General features: G+C 37.0%; 1 protein-coding gene across 3 annotated transcripts in view; it reads right to left on the reverse strand.

Annotated features, from left to right (window-relative positions):
• Positions 1 to 13,237, reverse strand: part of LRBA (LPS responsive beige-like anchor protein) — a 365,054-nt gene that overhangs the window by 168,284 nt on the left and 183,533 nt on the right. For all 3 annotated transcript variants that reach the window (XM_057369185.1, XM_057369184.1, XM_057369187.1), the window contains exon 38: positions 6,013 to 6,137. In XM_057369185.1, the coding sequence (XP_057225168.1) occupies positions 6,013 to 6,137 (125 nt within the window). The remainder of the gene's footprint in view (positions 1 to 6,012; positions 6,138 to 13,237) is intronic.

Genomic DNA, 13,237 nt, shown 5'->3' on the forward strand with positions numbered 1-13,237 from the left:
TGAGAATACCCTTGGCACAGCCGTGTTTGAAAAACATTCAGCAAACATATCAGGACTAACTAACTTCAACACACTGGTGGTTGCTCCCTCTGATTGCTGCCACACTTGAAGTTCCACGGGCTTCCTCTAAAAATATGCTAATCTGCAAACATTTACAGAAGGCAGCGACTCCCCGGTGGCAATATATAAAGTTTAAATTGTTTAAATAAATACATGCACGTAAATTGCAAACAATAAAACTTCGTAATTCAGTGAGAAAGTGAAAAAGAAATCCATTCACCAAAAAGAAAAAAAACAAACCCAAACTATAAAAACTGCATCACAACAACAACAAAAAAACTCCAAGTGACCAAATACTGGTTTTGGTTTAGCCCTTGACCTTGCAAAAAAACCCAAACAAAAACGAGCAAACACAAACCCCCACCTCAAACCAACCAACCAAAAACACAAATAAAAGGAAATTTAACTTGCCATCCAAAATAAAATGCAATTTAAACACGATCTTTTTGCCCTAGCAATATCTGCCATTTGTAAGAAAGCCTTAAAAAATTACTGCAAAGTTTTAACTGTATTGTACAAACACAAATTTTACTTTCTTGCAAAATATGCTCATGTAAATAATGATAACTCAGATTCTGGAGTTGTTCAATGTGAGTTAAAAAACCTTCTGTCAYGGAAAATATGCAGCTGATATTTAGGAAGGTTTTCCTGTAATTAACTCCCCCTTGAGGATTTTCAGTTAGCAGCAGTAAAATTACCATCAGTGTACTAACACACACCACATGCACTCTTACTCACTGCCCYACCAGCACTCTCTTGAAGATCAAAAAAGTAAAATAGAACAAAACCACCTCAGGATGAAGTCCAAGACAATAAATTATTTTACTTTTTTTTTGTCCTTTCAGTTTTCTTCTTTTAATGAAGGTAAACTATATTTGCTGCTTCAAAAATCCCATCTGCACTGTACATACCTAGAATCTAGGTATGTAGAAGAAGCTTGCTCTACTAGAATCTGTGTTACACTGATTTCAAACTAGCTCCCTACCTATTCTTATTTAAGATTGAATTTAGAGACAAGATCAAAGCTTAATACTTTCATATTTAGCACAACTAGTCCAAAATGCTGCTATGTCATTCAATCTTTAAGAAAAAATAAAATCAGTATGGCAGCTTCCAAACCAAGCATGACTGGATACAAAAAATATACACCTCTTGCCCCACCTTTTTCACTTACTCAGATTTTAATTCTTTCCCCAGCTACTGATATTTTGCTGATTCAAAACCATACATTTTATGTAACTGCCTTTTTCAATAGGAGATTTGAGACCATAAATTATTTTAATCCATTTTTGTAAATGCTTGTCATCTCTTTGCATATGATGTTAGCCACCAGTATTTCCTGACATTCATGAAATGTGTGCAGACACAGGCACAGGGAGATGCAGAGCCTGTCTACACACCTGCAGGTATCAGCTACTGGAAGGCAATGAAACATCACACTCTGGACCAGAATCTGCTTTTTCTGTACTGACATGAATAAAGCATTACATCTGCAACCAACACACCCTTGCTCAYGTGAGTATCTGCATAGAACAGAATATATTCCACATGGATTCGCCTATTTGTCTCTAAGATAAATGCACTTATGCAGGTAGGCCATGGTCTAGTTCTCTTTATGTATTTAATTATTAAAGATACATACGATGGAGCATGACATCACGGGACAAAGTCCATTCCCACATATGCACAGAGGTGTGTAAGACTGGATGTCATATTTCAGGTCACAGACCCTGCTCTRCCTTCTCTAACCACTCTGCCAGGCCTGCCTATGTTGGTGTGACCAGATCCTCTGGCTCCAGCCCTGCAGCTCTAAGCACACAGTCCCACACATCTTTCCAAGATCAAGATCTCCAGGCATGGCCCATGTATGGCTCTGAACCCCACAGGCTGCTGGCACACAACTTCATTATTATAACTCATTCATGTAATTCCATGCAATCCTTCCCAACCCACTCTGTGAGACTCACACACATTTTTGCAAATGRGTCTCTGCATCTGCAGTGAATTGTATTTATTCCAGTTAAATCTCTGTAACACTTGGGTGTAAAAATAACGGTTTGTCTTACATTGCTGACCGAGCTTAAGGCATTCCTAGAATGAGAGATTATTTTAAATTGTTTACCTACAACTTAAACTTACATGCAAAATACAGCTTTTAAAAGTCATTTGAGAAATAAAGTATCAGAAACCATGATACTGGGTTTTTTTTTTTAAACTGGCAATTATACCAGGGAAAACAATTTGAGGAAAAGGTGCATTAMAAATCCCTTTCTATGTATTTCTTTTACAGAAGATTCCCTAATTGTTCAAAGATATAAAAATGGGAAAACCACTGAYTTTCAAACCAAGGTTTTTAAATATTATTTTTAAAACTTCTTTTTCATCCTTCTAGTTGAGGCAAAGCAAACTAACCAGTCGACTGCAATATTGTAGATGATCAGCTGCTGGTCYCTTGCAGCCACAAAGCCCTGAACTCCACCTATTGCCTTGATGGAAATGCGACAAGACTGTTTTAATCCCCCTTTCCCTAAATTTTTAACAAGCATCAATTAAAAAACACAATAAATCACTTGTTAAAAAGCTTGATGAGGTACTTTCTAGCAGCTAAAGATTCTCTCACAAAATACTGCATTTTGGGGTCAAGTCCAAAATACCAACAGGATCATACTTCCCCCCACCACCATTTAAACAAGCATTTTGGTTCCATTTCTAAACAGTAGGTGACAGGRAAAACAGAAAAGAGTTAACTCTTTCCATCCCAAACTTTCTGCCACAGCACCTTCACCTCTCTTTCCTCACAATGCACTATTAGACTGACTTTTATAAATAGCCAGTTTGGAAGGATCTTTTTTTTTTTCCCTTTTGCCTTTGAAAAATTACCTAAAGCCTTTTTTTCCCAAGCAAGTTAATGTGAACTTGGGAATGGCAATTAAATTGTCAGAATTAAAAAATTTGTTTTTAACTAGAAGGTAGCCAGAAGTATAGTCATGGGGCTGGTATTGATTGTCTGAACAGAGAACATTAGTCTTCAGGTATTTATTCTGCCACCTCTGCACCAGAGGTTCTCTTTCAAATCAAATCAATCCTTGGAAAAGATTGGCTCTTGCTACTAAGACACACAACTAGGCTGCAACAGAGCTGATTGCTGTTGTTCTCTCTAGGTTTTACTGAACAATATCTAGGCTTCCAATGGTTTCTGAATAATTTTCACAGTTGCAAATTTGGATTATTCTTACACTGTGAGTACTCTGGGCTGAAGAATACATCTGGTCGCATTTGAAAGACACCAAGTGCCTGATAATGTGTATCTTCTAATGAAAGTGAGCTAAAATCCATGTTATCAAGAATGGTGGCTGCTTGTAGTGTTCCATTATTTATGCATTATTTTCCCCTGCCTCYCTCTTGGCAAAATCCCCTATGTCCAATTTCAGGTTTTGGTCTGTGATGTTTTGAAAAAACCTTAAATAGGCAGTAGGGAACCTTTTATACATTATCTAAAAATGCTTTTGCTTCAGAGACATGTAAAATTAATTGAAATGGAATAATTAATGATAAATTATTGATATGAAATCGTAACATACTGGGGCAAATACACTGCAAATTCTATGAATATCTACATCATAAAATCAGGGCCTGAAAGTCTGGTTCCAAAAAAGTGAGAACAAATGGCATTTCTGAGATGAAATTACTTAATATTAGAAGTTTATAAACACAATTCAGAAAGAAATAGAACAAGTGGCTACTCCAACTGTATCTTCTAAAACTCCAGAAAAAAAATATCCAAAGCAAAAACAACCCACAATGAAACAATAAAAATCCCAACTATCTTTGCACTCCTATATATTATATATATGTAGTTTGCAGTTGAACTTGAATTTGTACTCTGATCGTCTGTTTTACACCTTGCCAGTGGAAGATATTGGAACAAGATAGTTGCATGGGTACAGACACTCAGGCAGACAGCAATTAYCTACACTTTCAGAAATCATATTGAATAATAACTTAGTGTAACCTAAAATTTTCATTGGATAGATAAAGAAACAGAATGACAACAGATAACAAAGGCAGTATGCAAATTCAGAAAAAAAACAGCATCAGGAAATTAAGTACAATAAAGGACTGTTAAGGATGTCAAAATCTGAACAGAAAGGCAGACAGAAAACAATTAGATCTCTTTAAATTTCCAGGTTTAGTTACCAACTATGCCTATTAGCTACCTGTGAAATAGGGCTACTTTTATTCACTCTTTCCTTTGTACTGACAAAAATTATTGTCCTGTCAATTACAAAGTGATTATAAGCCATAGCCCCTAAAATATAACATGGATTAGGGAAAATACCACACTGATATGAAATATGAATAATCACATTAGGGTGTGTTTACTTACGGAATAATTAGTTACACAAATATAAATGGTTGCTCTAAATATTTTTCAGTAAAAATAAAGATATTTTTAAAATTTTGATAGCGAGTAGAAAGATTAAACATGAAAACATGAGTAGAATACATCAAACAGTGACAAGATCTATTTAACTTACAGTAATAGTATTCAAGGGGGGCAGTTGTTTATCCAYGGAATATTAAACAGAAAAAAAACCCTGATGCCCTAAAGTCCACGRTGTAAGAACACTAGGAACAACAAGCCCCAAAGCAAAAAGTGGGTTAATTAATTCTACATCTTGTTCCTCTTTCTATAGTTAAAGATGTAGGGCTCTACAAACATTGCTTTCAGATCACTTTATTGACTRTTCTCTGTATGGTCATTTATTTCAGAGGACTGATGTCACATTTGGCATTATATCAGCTGACATATTGTAGACATTTTCTTCCAGAAATGGCTCTTTAAGGCTGAGTGCAAGAGGTTAAGATGCCTGACTGAAACCAACTTTACAACAGTGATGTTCTTCTATATTCATACAACAGTCTTAACAATCTAAACTTAGCATAAAATGTATCCCTCCACACATAATTTGCGTGTGAATATGTATGCACATATGTATACAGTAATTCACAAACTAAAAAATAAAAATCACAACTAAATTTAAATTATTTGCACTATGGCATGTGCCTTCAATGTGAAGGATACTCAGCTTTAATTATAAGCAAATTAGTTTTAAATACAAGATTTTTCTACCTTATCAGTGTATCCTTATTAGATAGCAAAGACCTAGAATTCTGTCCTAAACCCTAAACTTCACTGGCTTGGGGTGTGGTTTTGTTTGCTTGTTTATGTTTTGATTTACTACAGAATTCTCAAGCTGACTCTTGTATTAGTTTGTTAAATACATTCTCCTCTAGAATGGACATAGCATCCTATAACTGAATGATCCCTGGTTATGAAACGAGGAATAAAAACTGTTTTAAAAAAATCTCCTTTTTAAAATCACCAGATAGAAATCATCATTACCATTTTGCTGCTTGAGCAATACTTCACGTGTCAGCATTTGCTAGTATTTATTCCATATCAAATTCTTGTAGAAAAACTTGAGGACTTACCCAAATGTAAAGATTCAGTTTAGCTTGTGGAAATGTTATTTTTCTTTTAATGTATCTGTAACAATAGGCAGGTAAGTGCTAACTGAAATAATTTTTGTGGATTTCTGAACAGAAAAAAGATTTTCTGAAGTTACTAAAGTATAAGCAGGTAATTTACACRGAACTCCAGGGATTAACGGCAAACTGCATCCCCTTTTCTTCTGCTTCTGAGGACTGTAATTGTTGTATGCAAAGTATGCACAAGGTGCCAGCTAAGGTGGAAAGAAGGGGCTCAGCAAACACCAGCATTGCTRATGTGAAGGAACGGCCAGGTTACCTCGTATGGAAAACACGCCTGAAAYGCAAGGACAAAAGCCTTTGCTTTGGGACCGTTTCCTACCATCCTACAAGGAGGAAGCCTTTCCCACCACATCCTGTAACCTGCTGCTGGTGGCAGGAGGCAGAGTTTACACTGACCATGCTCTCCGGCTGCCCTGAGTGTCGCTTCAGGATGTGTCGATCCGAGGGGGTTACGCACAAATCGTCGCCGGCGCCGCAAGTCATCTTCCCAGTAGTCGAGGCGCCAGAACTCACGAGGACGACTACAATGAAACAGAGGAGCCACATATGTTAGCAATTATCAACCAGCATGGTAGCGCTGAATTTCTGCATAAAGCTCTCCTTGTTTGCGCTGCTTTTGCCTTTTTTTTCCAACCACCCCCCCTTTCTGCAATCTTTTACTTAGGTATGTCCTTGAAAATAACAATATCACCTTCCAGTCTAAGGAACTCCTTTCCCTTTTTTCTTGGAAGGTGAAATGAGCACTAAATACATCATTTTGAAATGAATTGCTGACAGTGTGATCAGTTTCCCCACACTCTAGTGGCATGTGCTCCGATTTCAGCCTCATTTCAGCCTCAGCAGGGCACCTTTCTCAGTGACTGCATTTATAAACCAGAATAGGGAAAAGGCTATTATAAATATGGTATAGCATTACCTATATTAATCAAAGTCTGTCCCCCTTCATTTTTCTTCCTAATTTGTGCCTTTTTGCACAAGGTCAGTAAATCATGCCATGAATTCTTGGTCCAGAAAGTGTTAACTTTAATGAATACCTCAGTTACATGGTTATGTATGTGATAATAAAATATTACTCTGTTTAGATGTGCAGGAATTTAATTAAAATAATCTCTTAAAATATTCATTACATTTAGCCCCTGAGGCTTAGAACAACACGAGAAAATGCATTTCTTTTCCATTTACTGTTTTTAAATAAACCATTCCAGGAGAGTGAAACAGCAATCTATTTTCGAGCAAATCAGATTGCATTTCTGGTTTATGTAGTTGTGTTTTTACATTTAATTAAAAACTACATGTTATGATGTGTAATAATTGCTACACAGTAAGCATACTTTTAAAAAATAACATCTAGAAAAGGTTATATCAAATTCATTATTTTCCATTTTACACTTCAAATATACATAGATCTTTTTAATACGGTCATATGTAAGTGCCAGTTACTATCGGCTTAGATGATCATGAATGAATGCCACTGTAAAACAATCTTTTAGCCCAGARAATGTACAAAAATTTTAGGTATGGCAAATAAACAAACAGAAAATGCCTGAGGCATAGAATAGCTATGATATCCTGAAAATGTGTACGTTCAAATTAAAAAACATTGACTTTGTTTGTTTACAGAGCCAGTATTAAAACAATAGATGAAAATGCAGATATATCTTCCATTTCTGATCYAGGAGCTAATAGAAAGTATACCTGTCAACACTGACAAATGAATAGATATGACTAGTCTACACAATGTTAAAAATACTTGGTGTCTACGTTCGTAGTTCTGAGGTTTAAAGGCAGAATTTAGTTTTATTTAAGGTAAATCAAGGTTGCAAGCAAACATAGTAACAAAAGCCAGAATGATTTGCATAACACTACTCTGAAACACAATTCCTAGACATTAAAAATTCCAACTGGAAATAATTTTATAAAAATGGAGACTATCTTGGCATTATTCATTGAAATTCTATGCCTATTTCTAATACCGAAGGAAAGGCAGGGTTAGTCTTCATCATCCTAATTGCTCAATTTCAGAAAAATGCTGAAGTATTGGAATCAAATTCCCCAGTATCTAATTTTCATACTTGTCTGTATTACGGTCATGCTAAAATTGGGATGCACCGATTATAAGATCCAGTGATTTTAAAACAATTGACCAAAGGAAAACTACAAAATACAGGAAGATATGGGTTTATTCAAAGGTCGATTAATAACTTAGGATTCTCCATTAATGACTGTAGAAAAAAGGCAGAACACAGCTGGCTATGTGCATGCCTTTGATAGTCGTAGAGCATGGATAGGCACTTCATCATTCTGCCTTCCTACATTTATCTGTTAAAATTATTATCAAATATCAGCCAGGATGCAGTCGTGAATCACAGCCTGCTCCTCGTCTTCAGGGGAATGATACAATGAGGGTCTATTCATCAGGGTGGCAATCGGCACGAGTAATTAGTTCCCTAGACTGGGATCTCCTACAAAGCTTATTTCAGTCGGCACCACAAACATATGACAATGAAAAGCTAATGGAAGCCGCTAAAATTTGTTAACCTCTTCTGCCATCAATCCTTCTGGTGTTCTGGGCTACAGTATTATGCAAAGATGGTAAATTATTAATTTGTCATTCATCTATCTTGCCACAGTTTTGATAGAATTAAGTGATGCCATTCTTCTGGATAACAATTACAATTATAGCACATTACAAAACTATGTTAAAATTATTAGGAAAATAGGTAACAATGAACAGGCATGAAGTATTATCCTGAAACATAATATATCTTTAGTCCCTTACTTTTAYTTTCAGTTCTGCATATGAAATTTGCATAGGATTCTATTTCCTTAATTATTCACACACAACTACATAAGCACTATTAGACTGCATACTGAGYACTTGTAGGTATTGGCAACCACTGCATTATGAGGGGGCAAATATAATTATCTACTCTTCACACATCAAACAAAAAACACYCAACAAAACCCTGCAAAGTCAAAAACAAACATCTGTRTTGACTAATGGTTACAAGTGAGCTATTTTTGAGAGGAGTTACTGGGAGAAATGCATATTAGAACCAATATAAACCGGTTTATATTAGGACCAGTATAARCCAGTACACTGCACAGCTACTCCACAACACTGGCTTACTAGTAAGAGCAATTAATCATGGCAGTCCCATCCCCAAAAGGCAGTGCTGTACCWCACTGACTTTGTACCACTGCAACCACAGGGAGAAATATTGCTCTGATTTGGGCAGATCTGACTGCTGGCAGACTGAAGGACTATGCAGCAAAGGGCCAAGGAGGCAGATTTTGGGGACAGTATRGCATCTACAGGGACACTTGACAACAGGAGGTCCCAGCCCCACAGTAAAGGCTGCCATATGGACTAAAGGTGCTATATRGACTGGATCGATGAACATAAGTACTCAATTAGTCTAAGTGCAAGAGCAACATTGCTCAGGGGATCAGGGATTTATGAATTATAAATCATATGATTTGCATGGATTTGTCAGGGCGCCCTCTAACATGATACACAGTAATTAGTGGTTCCTTAGTAACAWTATTGACTGAAAAGAAACAAAGCTTTTATATTAAGTGTTTCATTCAAATAGCATAACTATTATATTGCTTTATTTTTCCAACAGTTCTCTGAATTACCAGGCTATGTACCCAGAGTTAAGAGAAAAMCTTCCTCTCATTCCCATGCAACTAACTTAATTGTTAAAATTGTATATAGATGAGATCAAATTTAGAATGACCCATATAACCCATTTCCACAGGACTTTGTGTCACAAAAAAAAGATGTCACTTCACTGTGGRCAGTGAGGAAAAGTCTAAATGCTCATTTATCTTCACTCAAAGAACAAGAAACCTGTATTCCCTACCAGTTTCAAAGATTAAGACAATTGGAGATAAAACATACSAGCTGCTATACTGGTTTTATACCATCGTTATAGCAAACGCATTTTAGGCATGCAAATTAACTCTTATAGATTTCAATTGAATCTAAGCCATACCAGAGAACAAGAGGATCATGCAATTGCTGAAAAATTATTTCTTGTAATGGGTTATCCATTGTGTATTTCAAGATACTCTGCCATCTCTAAGACCCCAGAAGAAACAGTCAAAACACCACTGTGAGTTGCAAAGGGACCGCGTGAAGTAGGGAAGAGGAAAGAAAATGCAAACCTACAAAAGCAATAGTTTGAGAGATCTTAGGGCTGTTATCGAGAATGGATTTTAACACACCACAAAAGCCCCCATTCAGATCCTYAGATTAGTGAAGTAGCCAGTACACAAATACAATACAAAAAAGAGACAAATTAAAAGAAAGGTAAAAGAGCACAGTTATAGAATTATAGAAATCATTTGAAGAGATGGAGGATGGCTAGAGCTCTTCCTGTCTAGAAGGCTATGTAGCTTTAAAGGCAAGAAAACCCACTCACACAAAAGGCAATCACAACAAACTTAAAAGCTGAGAAGCCTATGTGAAGATATCCAAGAAAAATTTTGAGATTACACAGTCCTTGTCAGAACTCAAAGTGTAGAGTTAAGCARGTGAGTCAATCTCCAAACCCAATCAATCCTTGGTCTCTTCACTAAGACCATCAACAAGACAATCAATCAGTGATGACAATTCCCAAGGTGTAGATGCTCAAACACAGAGACTTAGGCTAAATTAGTTTCACAGACAGCAAAAACCAGAGTGGCAACACCACTTATGCATCAGAAACAACAGCACCACACAGATCTGAAAGGAAATCTAAAAGAAGACAACTCCATAATTTCTTCATCACCAGCTGCATGTCTACTACAACTTTTGGTTATAATTCATTATGCATTTTGGTCGCAATGGCTCATCAAATGCAGACTATCAGGTGCTCCTTTTAAATCACATGAAAGAGGAATCATAGAACACAAAGAGTGGTGTCCAATTTTAAAAAATGGRTCAGCCAGATTATTTTAATGCTGTTCAGGAACACTACTTGGGCTATTTCTAGGAAACTTTTGCTTCTATGTAAAATGCTTCAAGAACTCAAACCAGGTATCTTCTGCAATAGAAACAAATATTTTTCKCAAAAGAAACCCAAAATATAAAAAATAAAACCCTACAAAACCTCCAATAATAAACATTTGCATTTGAATCACAGAATCACAGAATGGTTTCGGTTAAAAGGGATCATTGAGTTCTCTAGAGCTCACTGAGTTCCAATCTGCCTGCCATGAGCAGGGACACCTTCCTCTAGACCAGACTGCTCAAGGCCGTGTCCAGCCTGGCCTTGAACAATTCTAGGGATGGGGTATCCACAACATCTACAGTCAACCTATTCCAGTGTCTCACCCTCACAGGAAAGAATTTCTTCTCAGTATCTAATCTAAACCTGCCCTCTGTCAATTTTAAGCCATTCCCCCTTGTCCTATGCTCTTGTAAAAAGTCCCTCTTCAGCTCTCTTGTAGTCTCTTTAGGTACTGGAAGGTGCTCTAAGGTCTCTACAAAGCCTTCTTTTCTCCAGGCTGAATAATCCCAATTTTCTCAGTGTTTCCTCAGAGGTGTCCATCCCTCTGATGAACTTGGTGACCTCCTCTGGACTCACTCCAACAGGTCCATGTCCTTCCCGTGCTGGGGACCCCAGAGCTGATGSAGCACTGCAGGTGGGGTCTCACCAGAGCAGAGGGGCAGAATCCCCTCCCTTCCCTGATGCCCACAGTGCTTTGGATGAGCCCAGGACACATTTGGCTTTCTGGGTTTTCTGACAGTGCACACTGACAGCTCATGTCAAGCCTCCCATCCACCAGCATCCTCAAGTTTTTCTCAGTAGGACTGCTYTCAATCCATTCATCCCTCAGCATGGAATTCATTGTCAATCCAACGATAAAAGTGCCAAAGTTCTGGAAAATACTGCAAAACCATTGGTTGAGTACCCCCAGCAGACTGCAGGGCATCATATAATGTAAGAGGCTGCCTGATCTTGAAAATTGAAATCCACTGAATTTCCATTCAGCTGGATGTCCAGAATATTAAATAAAATCTCACATATTTTGCATATAAGAGTAAAATGCAAGGTATGTTCCACTAACTGACTTGATAAAATGCAATTTCCAAAAACAAGTAAAACATTTTCTGAAGCACTTCAATATTCTTGTAATGAGCATTCACAAACTGTGACCCAAAAAAGCAACTTAYACCAGAGCACACAATTAGTATACATGTCAATAAACATTTATCTAAAAAATATCTCGTACATCTCTAGATGTATTACTGACTGGCAACATGATCAAAAACATCTAACACACTTTGGAAAATAAAACATTGACCTTAATGATGGCAAAGCAAACAYTGAAGATGTTAACAAGCAAGTTCTCAGTAGCACTACTAAGTTCCACATTTCACGCAGAGATCCCATGCACAAGTGTTTGCCATGTGGTAAACCTAAACCAGAGCACTCATGCAGTAGATAAAATGTCTTTTTCAGTAAATCAGTTTCCTGACCTGATTCCCACTTTGCCTGTATTACCAAGGCACACAGGAAAAGATCTGATTAGTTTTAAGTCAAAGTTGCAGCTAAAATATTAGTTGGCCATCCACACTCATGTATTTCACAGCACTTCACTGATAATGTATCTACTTCAGAACATTAAAGATTAATTAAATCATGATAAGTGCACTGAGATCTTTGGAAATGCTGCCTGCATTACCTACACTTTMTTCAATGGCAAAACCTGTTACAGTTCTACTCTCTCTCCCTCTCTCAGCTGCATTCATGTAAGCATTTGTGTGGCACACTAAACCAAATCACAATAACTAGCTGGAATTACTAGAATTGTTTTTATTCTGTTTTATATCAGCAACCTATTCACCCTGCAGCCTCACCAGCAACTATGWAACTAAAAATAAGGGAAAGAGATAYGCAGTTGAGAGAAAGGAAGGAAAAGATGGGGAAAGAATATCAAAATGACATATCATGCAATCCTGCTCTAATATTAAGAGAATCTCTGCCTTCTCATGTTATCTTCATTTTCTTCACACATTCATATTCCATAGTTTCAGGACACAGACTTCCACAAATAKAAATAACTGGGAATCCTTAGGAAAAAGTCATCATGTGTAAGCAGGCTCTTAATCTCCACAGTGATTGCTCTAGTAATATGAACTGGTCTTAATAAAGACCCAAGGCCACTGAGTGCAACCTCTTTGGCATAATATCAATTATGCAAACACTAATGTAATCCATTAAATCAGCATAGCCTATTTACTTCTTCCAACTCTTCTCCAAGAAAACACTTGCTTTTCTCTAGAAAATTTTTTTTTTTCCTTTAAAGGACTTTGGCCTTTACCTATGCTTTAAAAGGTGTGTGTGGTGGGRGGTTTCCTGGACTTGCTGAAGAGAGTAGCGTTGTTCTTCTTTATACCTATCAGAAGAAATATGAGAAAAGCAGCCTGTGAACTTCAGGCACAAGACATGCATGGAATCAGCACAGAACTCCGAGGACTCGGCACAGTTGTACTTTTGTACACTTTAAACCTCAGGTGCCTCCAGTGTAGAGGAAAAGAAGTGAATGTCAGCAAGGGAAGCATGTCTTAACAGATGCTTCATGCTATTTCCCCACATAAACAAGACAGAACRAACAGAACAGA

The sequence above is a fragment of the Malurus melanocephalus genome, unplaced genomic scaffold (assembly GCF_030028575.1).
Source record: "Malurus melanocephalus ecotype Western Australia unplaced genomic scaffold, MMel_1.1 scaffold_105, whole genome shotgun sequence".
NCBI classification, from domain to species: Eukaryota; Metazoa; Chordata; class Aves; order Passeriformes; family Maluridae; genus Malurus; species Malurus melanocephalus.